The sequence below is a fragment of the Macrobrachium rosenbergii genome, chromosome 51 (genome assembly GCF_040412425.1).
Source record: "Macrobrachium rosenbergii isolate ZJJX-2024 chromosome 51, ASM4041242v1, whole genome shotgun sequence".
Classification (NCBI taxonomy): domain Eukaryota; kingdom Metazoa; phylum Arthropoda; class Malacostraca; order Decapoda; family Palaemonidae; genus Macrobrachium; species Macrobrachium rosenbergii.
This window is the reverse complement of record NC_089791.1, coordinates 45,031,119-45,051,302: the sequence shown is the minus strand read 5'-3', so window position 1 is coordinate 45,051,302 and position 20,184 is coordinate 45,031,119. Positions and strand designations below refer to the sequence as shown.

General features: G+C 35.0%; 1 protein-coding gene and 1 long non-coding RNA gene across 3 annotated transcripts in view; one reads left to right on the top strand and one right to left on the bottom strand.

Annotated features, from left to right (window-relative positions):
- The window catches only part of LOC136833354 (ribosomal protein S6 kinase delta-1), a 57,524-nt gene extending 52,561 nt beyond the window's left edge, over nucleotides 1–4,963 (top strand). For both annotated transcript variants that reach the window (XM_067095381.1, XM_067095380.1), the window contains 3 exons: nucleotides 1,316–1,562; nucleotides 2,027–2,122; nucleotides 4,230–4,963. In XM_067095381.1, coding sequence (XP_066951482.1) covers nucleotides 1,316–1,562; nucleotides 2,027–2,122; nucleotides 4,230–4,331 — 445 coding nt within the window. In that variant the 3' untranslated portion in view covers nucleotides 4,332–4,963. The remainder of the gene's footprint in view (nucleotides 1–1,315; nucleotides 1,563–2,026; nucleotides 2,123–4,229) is intronic.
- A 5,566-nt stretch (nucleotides 4,964–10,529) lies between these two features.
- LOC136833355 (uncharacterized) overlaps nucleotides 10,530–20,184 on the bottom strand; it is a 31,371-nt gene continuing 21,716 nt past the window's right edge. The window contains exons 2-4 of the long non-coding RNA XR_010851447.1: nucleotides 16,553–16,605; nucleotides 15,111–15,301; nucleotides 10,530–12,790 (exon numbers count right to left, since the gene is read on the bottom strand). This is a non-coding gene — a long non-coding RNA (uncharacterized lncRNA). The remainder of the gene's footprint in view (nucleotides 12,791–15,110; nucleotides 15,302–16,552; nucleotides 16,606–20,184) is intronic.

Here is a 20,184-nt window from a genome sequence, read left to right as displayed (position 1 = left end):
GGCAGGGAAGGGTTGCGGGCCAATTACCAAACCCATTCTCTACGTTGGTCCTTAGTCCCCGACATTTACCAATCACCCCTAATGTGGCTGGGAAGGGTTCTCTCTGGCTTTCGCCTCGCTGTGTGATCGTTTACGTACCGTAACCTCGTCACAGCTAGGACGGTCTAGTAGACTGGTTCGTAACACCACAGTTCTCACAACGGTGCTCACGGTCCAGTGGCCATGTCCTCCTGGCTCTTACCCCAGTGTGTACATGAGGTCGTTGAACTTCCAGTCATTCAGAGACCTCCCTCAGATTCCCTCCCACCAATCTTGAGTCCCCATATGTAAAGGACCAAGGGTTTGTATTTGTGTAGGAAAAATCACATTTTTGAGAGTAAAATGCATTTTCCTAACATACAAACCGAGGTCTTTTACTCAGGTTACCCACCTCCGCAGCCCACAATCTGCCTAGACCAGAAAGTAAAGTGAATGCGTGAATCTGGGCGATTTGGTGTGGGTTTCCCCACCAACCACATGCCCAGCTGGTAGTGATACCAATTCATGCCTGTAAGTCTTTAGCGACCTTGTTCAACTTCGCTGAAAGTATCCCCATATGTAAAGGATCTCGGGTTTGTATGTTAGGAAAAATGCATTTTACTCTCAAAAATGCGATATTAGCCCTGAAGGTTGTGGCAGCTGGATTCTGAGCGTGTTTTGAAAGGAAGGGAAAATAAGCTGATTTCCATTGACAAACAATCATCTGGAAATAATGAATTTTGCGACTTAAATTGTTAAGAACCAGTTAGGCTAAGAACTACAGTATATATTATTAAAAAAAAAGGAATCAGGACAGTTCTAAATTTTGTAAGTAAGGTTGTATGCTTTAAGACTGATTGATTATGAAATTTAGGTCTTGAAGACCAAGCACTGGAACCCTTCAGGATTATTCAGCGCCATAATGAAAGTGAAATATATAAATTAATGATATGATTGATAATGACTAGGTGAATGAAGACATACTAGTAATATTCAATGTTAAAATATGAATGTAAAAACTGAGTGATATTAGATAAAACCAACAAAAAAATATCTATTAAACTTTTACATTTAAAATATGTACTTAGTATATAAAATAAATGACTACAATCTTTATTAAATATACTAAGATCATATCTCATTAAAATACAGTTGGAAGTAGTAAGTGCTTAATGGGTGATTATTTTAATAATTTGCTGTCAGAAAACTGGAAGGTGACTACGGAGGCATGATTAAAGAAATTATTGATATAATGGCACTTTGTTTTACTTTTAATTTTCCTTTGTAATTATTTCAGAGACTTTAATCCTGACAATGTTTTGTTGGATGAAGGGGGCAGTATCCTCCTGACTTATGAAAGCCGCTGGTCGTGTGTACAGCATGACATTCGAGGGGGCAAAGGTTGGAAAATAATGGATGGGGAGGCATTTCATGTATGGAAAGGTTACTTGGCCCCAGAGCTTGAATCTCCACTAACATATCCAAGTGCTGCTTCTGACTGGTGGTCTGTTGGAGCACTAATGTATCATATGTTGACTGGTCAGGTAAGGTGATTAGGAAGTAAGAGGATGTACTGATAAAACATTTATCATGAATTTAAATCTTCATTGTTAAGTAGGTTGCCTCAAGTTTATGAAGTTTTCAGTGTGCATCTAGCTGCACTTGCAACTAAAATTTTTCAAGAGGTATTAAAAAAGTTAATGATATAAAAGAAGGATGTAGAAGCTAATGTATATAGAAGAGCCAAGCATACACAATTCCTGGATTTGTTCCCATTTCAACTGATGTTGCATTGCTGAGAATGTAACTCAGAATAAGTTGGGCCCTGCTAGTTTAGAAATCATGTATGTTGATTAGTTTCATTAATTTATTATCCATTTGTCATTTGTCATAACTTCTTGGAAGCTTGCTTTTTAAGGATTACACAAAAAGCAGTGTAAGTGGATCCCTTTATTAATCTGTGAGATTATTCTTAATTGAGATTGTTAAATTTTTATTTTTCCCACAGAGTGTTTCAGCTGCACATCCCTGCGGTGTCACATCTCATACAGAACTTTTCATGCCATCTCACCTGTCTCCTGAGGCAGCTTCCCTTCTCTCACAGGTAACATTTTTGTGAGGGAATAGCACAAAACAAATGATACAAAACTAAATCACTAGTTTAAAGACAAGTTAATTGGGATTTGCAGCTGTTCTATTCCAGTAATTGATGGAGAAAAAGATGGGAGATTAATGTGGATGGTGAGAGAGAGTGATAATGTTGGGTAAATTATTTAAATACAGTATTTTAAGGCAGTACAGGCAACTTTCACTTAGGATGGATCTGTATGTTTGATCAGTGATCTGATTGAAAAGTTTCCCTACCCAAAGTCTATCTGAACACTGACAGCTTTTACAGTTGTCAGTTTCTCCTGGCTGATTATAAGAGTACATGTACTTAATACTGTGTTAATATTTTAAGGTGAACTCTCTATTTACTATAGAAAAAACATTGTACTTTAGTCTGGAGGGGTTGTAATTCGCAGATGGATGTGTGATGAAATACTGTGCGGAAGTTATACTGTAGTATTACAATTATAGTAGTCATGACAAACATTAGTTATATTTTGGTTATAAAAGTCCTACAGACCACAAACGTGGATTATAATAAAACCACAAACAAAGCAATAACATACAAACAATACCTTGAGAATAATTGATTTTCATGCATTTTCATTTTATTTATGCAGCCTTTTGTACTGTGCATAACTTAGAGAAAAGAAAAGTGTTTTATGATGCTAAGATATGTCCAATTTAATAAGAATCAGTGTTAGCACTCAGTTGCTGTAATTTTCTGTGGAATTTGCCTTTCCTAATCTTGAGTAAACTTTTTATTTATTGCTGAGAAATTGCTTTCAATTTTAATAATACAGTATTTCACTCTTGTAATGGTTGTGACTCATAAAAAAAGATTACATCACTAAACTGGCAAAATGAAACCTTTGAGATGTGAAGGGAGGCACTTGCAGTACTTAACATGCTCCCTCAGCTAGGGAATTTTGTCCGCCACACAACCAGAAATCTAAGTTAAGGATGAAGTAGGAAAATATCCCTCTGAATCTTTCAGGCTTTACAAATGAAACATTCTGGTGGCAGAGTTAGCTATATCTGATGATGTCAGCTTATCATATGCAAAAAGAGCTGCTTTTAGAAAATTGTAATTTTACATTAACCATATTCCCCAGTTAACTATGTTCTTGCCAAGTTCAGCAGCTATCTCTGAAGGACATTTCTGTGTAATGTAGGCTGTGGTTTGTATACCTAGGAAAAATAAAAGTGACGCTAAATAAATTATTTTAGAGTGTCTAGGAACATAACTCCATTAAACCTGTTATTATTGGGTTGTTAACAGATTGACTGCCTCGCAATCTATTATTGAACCGTCAGTGCACCTCACGCAGTACACTGTAGGCAATTACCTTAAGGTTCTTTGCAGTGTTCCTTTGGCCCCTAGCTGCAACCCCTTTCATTCCTTTTACTGTACCTCCGTTCATATTACAGTACCTTTCTTCTATCTTACTTTTCACCCTCTCCTAACAAAAATTGTTTCATAGTGCAACTGCGAGGTTTTCCTCTGTTACACCATTCAAACCTTTCTACTCGCGATTTCCCTTTCAGCACTAAATGACCTCATAGGTCTCAGCACTTGGCCTAAATTGTATACTGTATTCTATTCCATTCAAATCTATTACTGAGGAACCTAAGATGATCATATAGCAACAGTTGCTTGTAGTTGGGAAACCGAGTCATATGTAGGTACACGAAATACGTAATAATCAGCATGCAGTATATAAAAATGTAGTGTTACTTTTTTGTACAGTGGAGGTCTTAAAGGCTTGAGAACACAATCTTACATCCATTTCCTTTTGGATTTATTAGTGCATGAAAGCATGTTACCACAAAAATTGAAAACTGTCATTCTTGGATAAGTTAATGATTTTGTGAGCTGTCATATTAACTCCCACATTCATATATGCTACTTTGGAATAAATTTTTCTTTATAGTTGGTTCAAATTTCTTTTTTAATGGAAAGCATATATGTAAATTTTAAAGTATTATTCCACCTTAATTTTTAAAAGAGAACCATATTTTCTATTTGCTTATGGATTAGGCTCATGACTTGAGCTTAATATATAGAAATGTTTAATTACATAATTAAATTTACCTTTCAGTTGTTGTGTGCCCACCCAACAGAAAGGCTTGGGGGTGGTATTGCAGGACCACAGGAGATCAAAGATCATGCCTTCTTTACTGGCATACAGTGGACTGAATGAAAGGTTTTCCCTACATAAGTGACTGAATAGGCGAGAATCATATGTTTGTGAAAATTTTATGGTCAGTAAGTCATGGTTAATGTTTTCATGGTTATCCTTCACACACTGAAGATATAGAGTACAGTGTAGACATAATATTGCTCTTTTAGTCATACATGTACGTACTGTATTTTATTCTGTCAATGTCTCAAAACAGTTTGCTGTGAAAACTGAATATTGTCAAGAGATTTTCAAGGGTACTCAAAACTATGTTGTCACAGTTCTGAATACATTGTACTAGTATAATTAGACTTTGTTAAAGCCTCAAGGATTAATGTTTCCCAGTTTTTGGCACTAATGCACAAATTGTTTCAAATTTTTAGGTGTTAGATAATGAAAATTTGTCGTAAAATACCACTTTTGGCATTCTTGTTATAATATGTGTACTTGTCCATTTCTTTGCAATTTATGTACTTAGTACAGAAATTTGTGGTCACAGATTCCCTTTGAGACTGACGTTTGTAAATTTGTATGCTATCATATTTTACTATATTTCTGTAAGCTTAGGTGCTGAAAAGATTGTTGATTTTGACAAATCATGGAGATTCTTTTAAAGCTTGTAATATAGTAATTTTGTTTTTTATTGCTAGCATAGATATAATTTATATCAAAATCAAAATATGCCTATAAATGAATTTTATTTTGTAATATTTGTTTTTGAAGCATATAACTTTTTTGTTAAGGAAGCCAGATCTTATAGATTGTTTATCATATTTATGAATATATTTATTTAGTAGCTATTGTATGAATTCATAACAGTATTAATAAGCCTTAGGTAAAGGAAGTTTGATCTTGTATATATGTAGAAAATATGGTTTCTATTATTTTCTCATCAGTGCAAAGGCTTCACAAAAACAATATTCCAGATATGAGGGACATTGGCAAATGTGTATGTACATGACTCTATATTTTATCTAGTCATGTTCATAATGATTTAAAGTTAATCTCTAAATTTCCAGTATTGATTGCAACATATGTCACATATCTAGGAGAGTAAAGGAGGTAAGTATAGTAATTCTAAGAGAGCAAAACTAAAAGCAGGGTGAGCTACTCTAATGAGAGATTTGGTCTCACAGCTGTGTGTGTTTTTTTTATCCATAGATGGAAATTAGCCATTTTACCAAGAGCTACATAAGAAAGCTCTTTCCACTTTTGATGTGATATTGTAAGGTTATGTAAAATGAGAGTGAGAAGCAGTTCTAACATCACAGTACTGTAATTAACTTTTATGTATATATTACAACTCAGGTGCTAGCAGTGAATAATACAGTAGTAGTAATGATGACTAATACAGTGTTATTTTTTGTATAACTTTCATATACAAAATTTATGAAATGTAAACATTTAATTACTTTGATTTTAGTTGGTTTGAAAGTCAGTTTAAATTGTTTTTCATGATACCTTGAAGTGCTTAATCTCTGTAAACCACAAAATTCCTGTGTTTTAGAAGTGAAGTGTGTACTTTGCATTTCTATAATGTAACTCTCCGTGCTTTTGTAGTAACCCTTCCTTTTTGACATGACTTTCAAGTTGCAATAAGATATAAGGAATTTAGGTTGTAGTAGAGATTATTTACTGTATTCTACTTGCAATATTAGGTTACAGGTTGATTAACTGATTGGGTAGTTATTTTTATATTTTTGTTGTAACAGTCTGAACCTGTGAATAACTCTTGATACAGGTTTACGATCTCTTATCCGTAATTCTAAAAACCATAAAGCTCTAAAAACTGAAATTTTTGGTGCAAAATTCAAAATAGTACAGCTATATTCATAATAATGATTTTAATAAAACATGTTTTGCTTACTGTATCCAATTACAGTATATTGCATGTATTATTATATTACAAAATAAAAATATTGCAATCATGCTCCATTTGCATTTGATAATGTTTACATTTTCAAAATCTCACCTGACTGAGTACTACTGACGTCCTCATTTACATTAGTTGCTAGATGAAACGTAATTTAAAGACACATTTGTAGATTATCATAGTTGGGTCTAGAGATGCATATTAATTTACTTATAAAATAAATTTTTTTAAAGTCGACGTAATTTCTCCAGTTTTGGACATCACTGTCGCATATTCCAAAATTTTGCGCAGCCTGCACATTATTCATTTTATTTAGCTGCAGCTATAACGTGCAGCTTAAATTTAAAGATATTCTTTCTTAGGACCTTCTCCATTTGTGAAGGATGAATAAAAATGTATTTTATTTTTATGTATGGAATTCACCATTGAGAATCAAGATGTTTTAACAAGTTAACAACTTAATGCAGCTCTTAATAAACATGCGATAGTTACAGCAAATAGCTTTGGCATAGGTACAGCTGTTTCTCAACTTGGTTGTTCATATATGACAGCACTTGCTATTGATTACAACAGTGTTTTGCATGAAATACTAAGTGTGTTAATTATTAGAAATATTATTGAAATATCAATCAAGCCATAAGTGTGGTAAGCCTGGTTGAATGTATACAGTACAGTAATGATTTGCGTTTAGCCTAGTGAAATTTAGCTTCTAGGCCTATTACTTAGTCAAAAGCTAACTTAAGATGTAATGTGCATTATCAGTAAAATGTGCCAAAACTGAAAAAGGCATAGGAAGCTTAGCCTAGCATAATATATCAAAATGGAACTTGCACATAAAGCATAACCTAGTGTAATATACTGTAAATGCAACAATGTGATGAAATCATGTTTTAGCGACAAAATTTTTTGGGTTACATAAGATATATCAGATCATACACAAATATTACGTTAATTATGGTTCTTTTGATGTTGTATAGTACATTTTGGGTCTTCTACGTACATGTTTTTGTTGGAAATAAAATGTGCAATTGTATTTATGGAGCAAGCTTGTTCTGAAATATGGAAAAATCAAAAACCGAAACACAGCTGGCCCTGAAGGTTGTGGATAAGAGATGGTGAACCTGTACCAAATTTACTATTTAATTTTATAGAAATTAAGGGAAGGTATATTTACACTTAATATTTTGGTCACATGTACAAGTAGACCATAAATATTTTGGAGTGTGTAACTGATTTTCTTACATTTAGCTTATGTAAATTGTAATTTTTGTTTAGGTATCAAGCTTTGTAAGTAATTGATCAGTTGAATATTGTTATTAATTCAAATTTGAGTATAAAAAAATTTTATGATTGAGACTGAGGTTTGAGCAATTGTTCGCTATTATGTTAGTTTTAAAAAGGCTGAAGTATTCTGTAAAATTTCAGTTTGTAAAAGGGGTTAGTTTTTAAGTCTAGTGGGTGGAATGTGAAATTTTAAATGGTAGAGTCTGCATGTGTACCTGTTCACCAATTCACATTTATAAACTTCAAGATTCGCTTGGAGGATTTGCTCTTCAATGACAGGTTAAAATTTGGGCAGAGTCTAGTAAAGGAAGGTAAAAAGCAACAGGAAAAATTAAATAAAAGCATTTTATGCTCATCCTAATAGTGTTAACTACTCAACTTAAATATGGAATGGTCTGTGCCCTCTTTAAACTAGGTAAATACTGGCTTGTGTGCCCAAAAAGTAATTATAATGATCTTATATATTTAACACGCTTTACTTTTGCTGTGATGTGAGGTTTAATTAGGGTGATTTTCCCGATTGATGTTTGATTGGTTATTTATAGATCGTAGACATAATTGCAAAGCACTAGGGCAACAAATTTAAGTAATGTAAAACTCCGCCTTTCTGACTTTCCTTGTTCAGTGTGTAACTTTTGTCAAATTTATCAGCACCTCATTATCATTCTCTTTGACTTTTTGTTTATACTTCCTTTCTGAGGTGTTTAAGATATCCCTTCCTTCCTAGGTATCTATTTTCCAAACTCACTGCAAAAAAGATGCAACTCTTGGATCTTCCAACTGAATCTTTTACAATTACTATCCATCCCTCCATCAGCAGGTGAGTTGCTCCCATACCCTGCCAGCTTTGAGAGGTACACCTCTTCAACTCACTGCCCCACCCCCAGGAATTCTGTAGTTGATTTATGAAATTAGGCTTTCAGGCCAAGCACTAGGGCACTTTTAACCATTCAGCACTTAAGTCAGTGAAAAGAGGGGGTGGGAGTGGTTGGACAGCAAGATAGAGATACAGATAATAAAGGAGATAGTTACAAAGAGTAAAGGTGGAAGTGGAAGAAAAGTGGGTGCAGATAAGGGTTGAAGGACCATTGCAAACACCCTTTAGTTGCGCTTCCAGTGCACCACTTGAGGTGCACTGATGGCACTAGTACCCCACAGAAAGATTTCCTTTCAGTGAAGCGAGTGTTCATGAAGTTTGGGCTCCAGGCACCCTTCCCATACTTAGTTTTTGTGGTCAAGGAAAATATGTTTATTAAGTTTGAAGATACCACTCATCTTTACAATATACTTTCTTTCAACCCTGTGGTGTTCTTTAGAGAGGAAGTCAAATAACCTTTTTTCTCATCTACAATTTTCATTCAATATGGTCCACTATTTTGTTCAATTTGCAGTCTCTGATGATGGGTACCTGTGCCTTGACTTCTGCCCAATCCTATTTATGAAGTTAGATTACCAATCATTTTCTAGGAAAGACCTAACAAGCCAACACACAACCCAGAGTCTGAGTGATCTTACATCCTGGAGTTGGTTGACAATATGACTGACAGAGGTAGAGTACCTTTGTACCTGGTGATATTATCCCATTGGAAACTTCTCATTTCTTTAACTGCCTTCCCATGTGAACAGATATTCAGCTGTTTAAGGTGGTCCATTGTATGAACTCTCTTAAATACTTTACACATTTTTCATAAATGCAAACCATTACCATAGTTTTAAGTCCCTGTTGCATTGCTTTTCAATTTCTGTAACTTTGCCTTGCTACAATTTGGCCTTCTTATTCAAGAAAATATCCTTTGGCGAGCCCTAGAGTCTAGAAATGTGATTTGGTGGTCTTGTTAAACTAGTTTATAATGATCCTAGGTCATTTCCAACTGGACAGCAATGCATCTGTTCAAGTGCAAAGGTTTATAGTAAAAAGGGAACTGGAGAGATGTGAGCAGATCTCTCACTACTTAGGGTAATAGAATTGTCTTTTGTGTAAATGGTTGCCCATTTCAGACCAAAGCATAAGGTTGTGCAAGGCAATGGGCTTAGTTTACAAAACAAAGTTAAAAAATTGATGATGCTCTGTAATTGCAATATGTCAAAATTAGCTTCGACATGGCTTGCAAATTCAGAACAGGTGATTATTTTTATGGCCTAGGCCTTTGCCACAAAAACAGTGGAATCATGCTTTGTACATTAAATTTATCAACCATTTTACTTGTAAACATATTGTAAAACAACTATCACAATACATGATAATTTGGTCAGTGTTTATTTAAAAGCAGAACTTGAAGTTTTTATCAGTTTTTTTAATTTTATAAGTAAAACATATCTGGAAGCTTTAGATCACATCCAATCTGTATTCACAAATGGTGTGGCAAGCTGTTTTTTGTTATTGTTGCATCTCATTTCAGAAAACCTGCTTTTCTAAATGAAGTGAGTATTTATTTTGTTGCATAAAACATTACATGCTGTTAAAAGTTACTATTATATCTGATTGCCACTTTTTCTAAGAATTGAAGTAGTTTTTAAGAGAAATGTCTCTCTTGTTATGTTGATTTCTCATTAGTTGCATTTATGAATCATTGAAAAATTATAATCATTAACTTAGTGTATACATTATTGTTCAATTTCAGAGTTATTACAGTATATTACATATATGTATTTATCTTTATCTTAAATAGTTAACAATGTGTGGAACACAATTTATACTAATAATCATATTTTAGCTAGATGACATTTGTTGTTATTTCACTCTTACAACTGTAATCCATTGAATCTGAAATGCAGTGGTGAGGCAGATTTATTGGTATATGAGTTAACATCATTCACAAAATTTTCTTGAATTCTGATCTTGCACTTGATAATGGATATATTTAGTCAGTAAGTCATGTTCACTCAAATGTATGTGTACTTGAATGTTGACATTTGAATTTTCTCTCAGTTTTGTTGCACAGACTTACCTTTTGATTGTAGCATCTCAATTGCCTTAGACAGACCAGAGGTTGAAGAGCTCATTTTTGTCATATGCACCTTGGATGCAAGTGGTGAATGGTATTTTAGTGAATGAAACTAATAGAGTAGCATCATTTATTGTTATGTTGAAAATATAGTAAGTAGACCTGAGAAAAATATACTTTTGGCAGTAAAGGTGGGAAAGGATCAGCCAAACTTTAATATTTAATGCTTATAATTAGTATTTCAAATAATGAATAACATTTACAGAATGAGTTCATTGTATTTGAAAATTCTCTGTGTGGCATGAATATTAAATTAAACTGCATTCTAATACCAAAAACAAATTGAAATCTAAAGTGTTGGTCTGGATAAACTTAGTGCCAGTAAAAACTTTTTGATATTTTGTGGTTAAGGGGTAGTTCTGCAAATCCTTACCTATATTTGATTTTGATCACTAGAGGCCAATAAAAGTATAGTTTAGCTGGTATTACCATTTTCAATAAAGAACATACCCTACTTTGGTATATCTTTGAAGTATTGATGTTCACAGAAGAGTGATTGATGTGTTTGTTGCTCTTTCAAAGTTGAAGATGCCTAAGTATATATGCTCAAAATACATAGGACATAAACAGTATCCTGTACTGTACTACAACATTCTAGAAATATTTCTATTATTTGAGAAGTAGACTAAGAACACTGTCTTTTGTTATTGAGATGCTACCAATGTTGTATGCTCATATATGAAGGTTCTGATTGTTTGGGAAGAAGCATTTATTCCCATAGGGTTGCATGTGTTCCCAAATTATGAGATCTAAGAATTTTACGTTTATTCAAAGAAGTGTCTTCAAAGGGATTTGCTATATGACATATTTCCAACAACATAAAATAAGTGTTAGTCAAAATGAGATGCAGAATATCTTTGGTGACTGTGCTTACAGGATAAGGTAGCAAGTATGTTTTGATGTTTCTTTGAATGGAATGTTGGTTAGACATGTATATGTAATGGACTACTATCATACTGTACAACATTGTAAATATTAGAGGTGCTTCAATTAAACCAAACTGTTGAAGTTATTTAGGTTGCAGTTGTATGTAGCCTTTCACAATTTATGCATGGTAAACAAATAGTATGTGGAAACACTTAATAGTATATTTTTACATCTACTGTAAAAGTTATATTGTCCTTGATGGTATTTTTGACTTTACTGGAGATAAGCCAAGATCTGTAAACTTTTGTCTGATAGTTCAAATGACTTGATCTTTCTAATGATGTGCTAGACAGTGATGCCATGTCTTTTTTTGTTTTGTTTTGGTGTATATGAGTTTGCTCAAGAAGGCAGTATACTGGTTCTGTCGTTTAAAAAATTTCTTCCATACTTCAAAGGAAACCCAACATCAATGGTTTAACAGTGTTCCTATATATATTCTTGTCTAGGTTTTGCAGCGGTTACATGGTGGCCCTGAATTCTTTTTAACTGTTATTCCTACTACCTTATTTTATCAACATCATGGGACCTCACAAAGACATGTCTATAAAGAGCAAAGAAATTAAATGTTTACACCATACAACTGGAGTACACATGGCCATAAGGGTTAAGGTGCAAACTTTGGCCACTTTGTTATTTTTTGTGCTTCCTAAAATTTTTTCATGGTCTATGTTTACTTTCGAAGATGAGCATTTATGAATTTCTCACCTTCTTTGTACACTCAAGTAGTTTCAGGATCTCTGAACTACCCAGTAATTAAGACATGAAAGGAAATTGTTGTAATATCATGAACAAATAAATTTGTCAGAGTTTTCAGTATTATTAACATTATACATCCTATAAAAACTAACTAGTTTATTTGGCATCTATTTTTTCAGCCAGGAAAATTTGGTAAGAAAGTAACTGAAATATCATGAACCTGTTGGAAAAAATTTGTAAGAAAGTAACTGTGAAATATCATGAACCTGTTATTATGAATTTGATTTGCTAATCATTGCTATTACAACACTGCTGTTAAAATAACCTTCCTGTTGTGTTGGCTGGGATTGTGTCAAATTTGGTTCAGAATTTGGAGTTTAATATTTCAGACCACTGAGCTGCCATTCTTAGCTCTCATAGGGCTTGCCTAAAGGGTTTGTTCTCAGTAAATAGATCAGATTTAAGTCAACACTATTTGAAAATATAATGACTGGTTAAAATTAAAAGGTTACGATTCTGACAAAATGTGCTGTAAGGCTATTTTTTCAAAACTTAATTTTGTCGTTGGTTGGAAACTGGACAGTCGCACAAGAATTTTAATTGTAATTGTTACTCTGCAATCTCATCATTTTGGGACTGGGTCATGTGGATTATTGTGTTCTTCAAATACCCTTGAGTCAAAGGGGTGTGTCCAACTGGAAAACAAGAAAATGTTACATCAGTACGGTGTACATTTTGGAATGAGGAACACCAGAGTCCAACACAGTTTAATTTCTTTTAGTTTGTTATTATCACAATTATTATTATTTCACAAAGCCTGCCATTTATTAGAAATGATGGGTTTTAGAGTGGTTAAAGAATCACTGATAGTAACAGGTTATATTACTTCCAGCTTTGACTCTTATCAACACCTGCACTTCCCTTAATGCCTACATATGCAAAAACCTGCAATAACTATGACTAGCTCAAGTATAACCCTGTCAGTGATATGTTACTATCCCTACAACTCATCTTTACTTTATAAAAGGCACACATTGTGGAAGTATGAATACTATAACAATAACAATAACAGATTAAAGTAACTATTGGTTTTGATAGTCCTTAACCGAAAAAGGAACACTTCATTGAAGTAATATTACTCTTTCACCAAAGGGTATATGATGAATAACCCACATGCCCCAGTCCCTGAATGCAAAACAGCACTAACAATCAAATATATCTTATTTGATTATCCAAATATATCAGTACTGGAAACAAATCCTTGAAAGAAATTTTGTGAATCTTCAACAATTTCAATTTATTATTAACTTTCAAGGAGTTGCAACGTATTAAATATGATCCAATATATTCTTAAAGAATAAACCCTATGAAAGGTAAGAATGTTAACTATTTTTTCAATAATAATAATACTTGCACAGGGATTCAACAAATTTTAACATTTATACCAGCTTTATACAATCAGTGGAATGAAAAATGACAAATTTTAAATCAATTTTTTATTTTTCATAACTAACAAACCTGCAGTCTTAATATAAGGGAAAAATTCTCTAGCACCAGCTGGAGTCCAGTTAAAAAAAAAAGTTACTAGGAAATTGGTGGCATCAGGAGACGGGACAACATAGTAGGTAGAAGGAGCTGACCTCCTATGACCCATCTCTGGAAGATAGCATCAGTTTTCTCTGGCCCAGGTAAAATATGAGGGCCTGGCTTGAGGTGGACAGTATATGTTAAGACCGCTGGTTTGTTAGTTATGAAAAATACAAATTGATTTAAAATTTGTCATTTGGTCATACACAGAACAAACCTTTGGTCTTAACATAAGGGAGCCTTACTCTTGGAGGGAGGATAAAGAAAGCCTCAAAACTGACTGGAGGTTCAGCTCATCTGGTCTCACTTCCTGGCCAAGGATGGGTATAGGAAGGAGTCCTAAGCCCGAGCTGTCAAGTAAGGGTTCCTCGCCAGTCAGACATCTGGATAAAGAGACCAAATGGAACCCCTGTTACACTGACCTCAATAGAGATAAAAAACTAAACTGTCAGAGACAAAAGCACTATGATAGCCACCAGCCTTGTTGTCATTATTTTCTCTCCACCTTGTAAGAGAGAGGAAGGGAGTTGCTTCCAAGGTAGTTTATATTGTATATGAACAATCAGTAAAACTAATGGGAAGGGCTCAACACACCTGAATCTGACCAGTTCCAGTGCATGCTGGTTAAATTCTCCCCACTGCACCCCAGTAAAGGAATTAGAAAGAGAGGAGTAAATCAGTCAAACCATTCATTCTCACTTTCAAAACCAATCATCTTAGGTTAGATAAAAAACTGTCCCACTAGGGGCACCGGATGAGCTACACAACTAGTTGAGCAGCCACCACTGGACCTAAGGAAAAAGTGTGGAAGGACATGTGGGCAACATCCTGCAGATAGAAGGATGTGAAGGTGGTTTAGCATAACCAAGTACCAGCCTTCAATATCCTTTGAACCACCAAGTTCTTTTAGAGCATGATGGAAAGTCCTAGTCCCCCAACATCGTGTGCTCTTTCAAACACCAGATTGGCTTCTGGATTTGAAGGAGAAGAGCAAGCTTGTCTAATTAAGTCCTTCTTGAAGCCAAAGGGAGACAGTATTCTTGGAAACTTCTTTCTTGATCCAGCTTGTACTAACGAAAAATCTTCGACAGTCCGGTCTGAGGTGTTGAGTCCTTTTCAGGTAGTTACGCAGTGGTCTAACGGGACATAAAAGTAACTCAATGGGGTCATTTCCAACAAAATACATAAGAGAGGGGATGGAGAATGTCTTGAATCTGTTGTACTGAACTGAGGGACTTTGGTTTTTGCCATGAATTCCGTGACAAATTCGAAGGCTACTGACCCCGAACCCCCCATGTGTTTAACATTAAAGGCTAGTCCGTGTATTTTGCTTATTCTTTTGGAAGATGCCAAGGCCAAAAGGAAAACAGTTTTGAGAATTAAATTCCTGTCGGAAGAAATTGTTAAGGGTTCATATGGACTACTTGCCAGACTGCTCAGCACCAATATTAGGTCCCAATTTGGAGGTTTAAGGTCTCTTGCAGAACAGGACTGCTCGAAACTCTTGAGAAGCATAGAAATCCCCCATGAAGAGGATAAATTCACGTCTTTGAGATGTAGAACTGAGCCTAGGGGCAGCCCTGTAACCCTTGATTGCAGATATTGAAAGAAGTTTCTCCCTGCGAAGGAAAATGAAGACTCTACAACTTGTTGAATAGTAATTTGTTAAACTAAAAGATTTATAGGATAATAATTTTGAAGAGCATAAGCAATTCTAGTCACTCATAACAATGTTCCTTTCCTAACAACGACAAACTATAAGTTCAAGTATCGTTACTCAAAATATGCTGTACTGCACAGAGAACAGCTACAACAATGAAAATATCGTAAACTTATATAACTTTATATTCTATTTGATTTGGCAAAGGAATGTCAAGATTTCTATTTATTAAAATGGATCAATATCATTTTACATTCTGACAATTTAAATGGTATCCTTATACATCACTGGAGTCCTTGTTTTGAGTTGTAATATTCATGACCTGGAAATATTGGTAATTCCAAAAAAATCAATGTGAAGATCAGATTCAACTTTGAAAATTGTAAAAAGATATGGTAATTTGCAAGACAAAACTTTCCATAAAAGATGAAAACCTTTAATTAAAACAGAAATGTACTGTTTCCACCTAGATGTTTAATAAGTAAGGCATACTAAATTTTCAGACAAAACAAGTTATGTCTGTGCCTAAACCTTTAGTAAGAAAGCCATACTAAACTTCTAAACATGCACAGCTTAACATGCTAGCAAAAAATAAACACAAAATAAAAAGAAATAAAGTTGAACTGCAAGGCAAAGGCATTCATGTTTCAATGACAATACAGTAATCATTTACAGTATATAAGAAAATCCTATAAACTTAGACTTCATAATTATTTGGGTAAAACTTTTGTATCAGATCAAAATGAAAATCTGTAACAGCACCACTAAATTACTAAAATAAATAAAACATCTAAGTCCACTATGGAAAACCTGAAAATGGTACAGTAAATGTAAAAAATATTGTCATTATTGAAATTCAAAATCCAAAGACAAAGTCTAGGTTTAAAGCCTGATCATAAAGAAGACAAACCTGGTACTTGACAAAAACCACACTGCTAGTCTAAATACACAAGTATCAAATATGAAAATGTTAGTTAGTTCACTCATATTTTATACAAGAAACAAGGAACATTTAGAGCACTGCATTCTCTTTAGCTGACTAATTTATAAGGACCTGAAGTGTCACACGCAGAAAGTCATCCACCATCCCTCACCATAAAATTATGAGGCTGACACACAGTAGGCAGTTCTTGTTATCAGAGGATTAGGTTTCAAGAACAAAATTGAAATACCATACTATGCTATATGTAGTCTATAGATACTTACGTACCTTGGCAACATACTGGATAGCAATGATGACACAGAAAGTAAGATAAACAGCCCCTGAAATGAAATGAAAAAGAGACTGCTGGAATATCCAATTAATAAACAAAGCAACTATCCAAGATGTATGTATAAGCTAAGTACATATTACAAAGCATACAGGCACTTCCAAGGAAAATGATGGGGTTTTGAAGATGGCATCAATAAAATTGTGATTCTCATTACAATTGTGCAATGGGAGTATCACATTACAAATAAGGAATTTTCTGAGATATGGAGTCCTGTGGATATGTACATGGGAAATAAAAGACCAGTGGGACAGCCCAGAAAATCAAGAAAGGACACAGATGAATACCTGGGCCAGATGGGGATTCTGGCAGCAAACACAAGACAGAACTGAGTGGGAGAACCCATTACTGTACAGAGAGGGCCAACTGGGAAAGACATCAAAGGATTTTTGAGCCAAGCACCAAAGTTGAAAGTGTAAAACGGTATTCAGGGGTTTCCACAAAGCAAAACTAATGATAAAACAAATTTCCATAATTTAGAGGTAGATCTATCCATAATTTCGTGACCCCTAGCCTTTAAGCTGGATGCTATAAGTTCAGGAGTGTTACCATAAGATTTTAAGATGATGTAACAAGAATAAAATAGTATTTGTAGACAGTTCTGTCATTCTTATACTGGTTGATAAAAACATTTGCTTTCCCTTTCAAAAAGTTTTGACCTTACGAGGATAAATCCTGAAGGCTCTTACGGAGCAAAAACAAAAATGGGAGGGAGAGATTTTCCTTAAGAAGTTACAAGGATGAAATAACGAGAAGGTTGTATAACAAGGTTAAGAAGAAGCTGACTGTACCTTTGCAATAAAACTGATCACACATGACAGACCAATACAGTACATCAGTTCTTTGTGTGAGAAACCTCTCTAGACAGAGCAAGTAACTCATCCACATGCCTGGCTGAAGATAGGATTACTAAGAATGCTGTTTTCTGGGTAAGATTCCTCATCTGAAAATCCACCAGGCATTGGTACACTGAACTGAGTAAGTGTTTTAACAACAGTGACAAGTCCCAAGGCAGGGGGGAGTAGAGTCTGGGGGATAGCATCCCTCCAAAAAGATTTCCCCATATAAAAATGCTCACTGGAATAGCTCAGGTTGGTGCCCCTGCCTGTCAATACCTCTGAGAGGGCAGAATGGTAACCCTTGATGACAGCTTGGTGTGACAAGCTTCTGACGAGACAAGATTGGACAGCCTTCATGTATAAAGAATGAGGACATTGAAATTCTAACGGTATCTTCAGAATGTACAGCAGGCAAAGAAGTTTCTTCTAGTATGAAAGGGCTCTCAGGATGGCCTACTAGAAGTGTAAGAAGCAGTGTGAGGCTGTATCCTACGGATGTTGCTAGGCCACTGCAGTTTGTCTAACATTGCCCTGATTAAGAAGGATGGAAGAATGGAAACATGTACACCTACAGATTATACCAGTGAACCATGAAAGCATCGCATACCCATGCCATCTTGTCTGTATGGATGAGAGTAGTTTGGAAGCTTGTGACTGAAGCTGGTGATAATGAGCCTAATAAAGGAGTTCGAACTTATTCCAAAGCATACTGCAGATCTAGGAATGGAGGGATCACTTAGCCAGAAGTACATGGTGCAGGGGTCAGATACCACACTGAAATTCCCTGAGATTTATCTAAGGATGTCAATGGTATCAAGAGTCTACGCCAACAACAGAATATCCACTACTGACTGGCCCTTCACAGGGGATTTTGGTAACACCTTAGTTCCTAACATAAGTGACCAAAGTGGGACAGTTCATTACATTTACAATTTTTTTTGGGGACAGGTGGCCCTGAATAGCTGCATGGCTAGTTATGGAGTTCTTGGGGGCTACAGAACAGAAAGTAGCATCAATGTAAGGTCTCCTAGTTGAGACAGCATGAGACCTACACAATTATCTGCTCCTAGAATAAAAAGGTGCAGGAGACCATAATTTTCCCTAAGATTCCTGTTTCAGTACTAGTTAGACAGCATGATTATGAGGGCATCAAGCTGGCAGTCACCTTATGGCAGCCCAATAATGTAATAAACCCAAGCTACACAATGGTTTGAACTTCATACAAATGTAAGATATTTTTGATAGCGTAGTTGCTTGTTTTGTCCTCAAGGAGTTACCTTCCATGGGTGTCAGAGCCCCACGGCGACCAAACTAATATCAAAGAATTCTCTTTTAGTTGGTCTCTTGGCCAGGTATTGTGTCGTAATGATAACACTACAACACATGATGGAGTCTGTAATGGACTCAAAGATAAGAGGGCTCTTTCCCTTATCTTAGAGTGAAACTGTACCCAGGTTATTCCTTCGTCAAACCTGCTAGAAAAGGAAGTGATTATAGCGCACGTGCAGTCTGCCATATTGTCGACAAACAGACTGGCAAGAGGCCAATAAAGCCATTACTTTCCATTGGTCCATTTGGAACAGATTCAGTTATCATCAGTGCTCCAAATTTCAACAATTATGGAAAACCTACAGGAGAAAAGCCAGAAGAAGCAAGTTAAGCGCTTAAAGTCCCAGTTAAAGTTTTAAAACTTTGTAATTGGTAGTCAATTTGTGTGCAAGCCAAAAACTCGGCTTTTCTTGCTAACACATGGCTAGCATTAAGTTGTAATGGTAAATTATCAGTTCTAAAAAGTGCAAATTGTTTTAAAAATTTGTCATTCCAATTAGATGTTTTAGCTAAAAGAAATGTTCTACAATTTATCATTAATACAGAAAATCCTTTCAGATTCTATGTCTACAGTAACCTAGGCTGTAGCCTAGATCAGATTGAGAATAAGTTAGACTGGATATATAGTGGATGTTGTCTGTATCCTATAACCTAGGATTACATATCCTAAGTGTAATTAAATAACCTGGATTAGGTATTAACTGAAATTACCAAGGATCCTACGATTACACAATAGCAATAGTCTGAGCAAGATAAAATGGTAGCCTAGCTATACGGCAACATATTAGTAAAATTTTTCTTTTTTATATAGCCTATACAGTCAGCCCCTGGTATTCGTGGGGGATGTGTAACACAAACTCCCGCAAATAGCTAAAATCTGCAAATATTTAAAATACCTCAAAAAATGGTTAGAACTGCCTATTTTGACAGTTCAAACATAAAAAACCCTCGAAAAATGCTTATACCCAAGTATTTTAATAGTTTTATCACAAACAGTGCATTTAGTCATGAAAATTATATGAAAATACAATAATTAGTGAATATTTCAGTGAAAAATACCACGAATAGGTGAATTTTCTGTGAATAGTGTGTATATATGTTATATAGAGAAATCCGCGAATCGGTGAGTCCGCAAATCTGGAATCGTGAAGAGGTGGGGGTTGAATGTACACTTAAGTGTGATCTAAATATCACAATTTTTTCAAGTAAACTGTATTTTTCCTAACTAGAGTAAACCCCCTGTATTCGCGTTCTCACGATTCACGGACTCAACTATTCGCAAATTTCTCTGTGGAACATACTGTATATACAAATTATTCGTGGAAAATTCGCCCATTTGCGGTGTGGTAGGCTAAGTTTGGGTTTGTATGATGAAAGATGGTTTGTGTGAATTGATTGTTTTA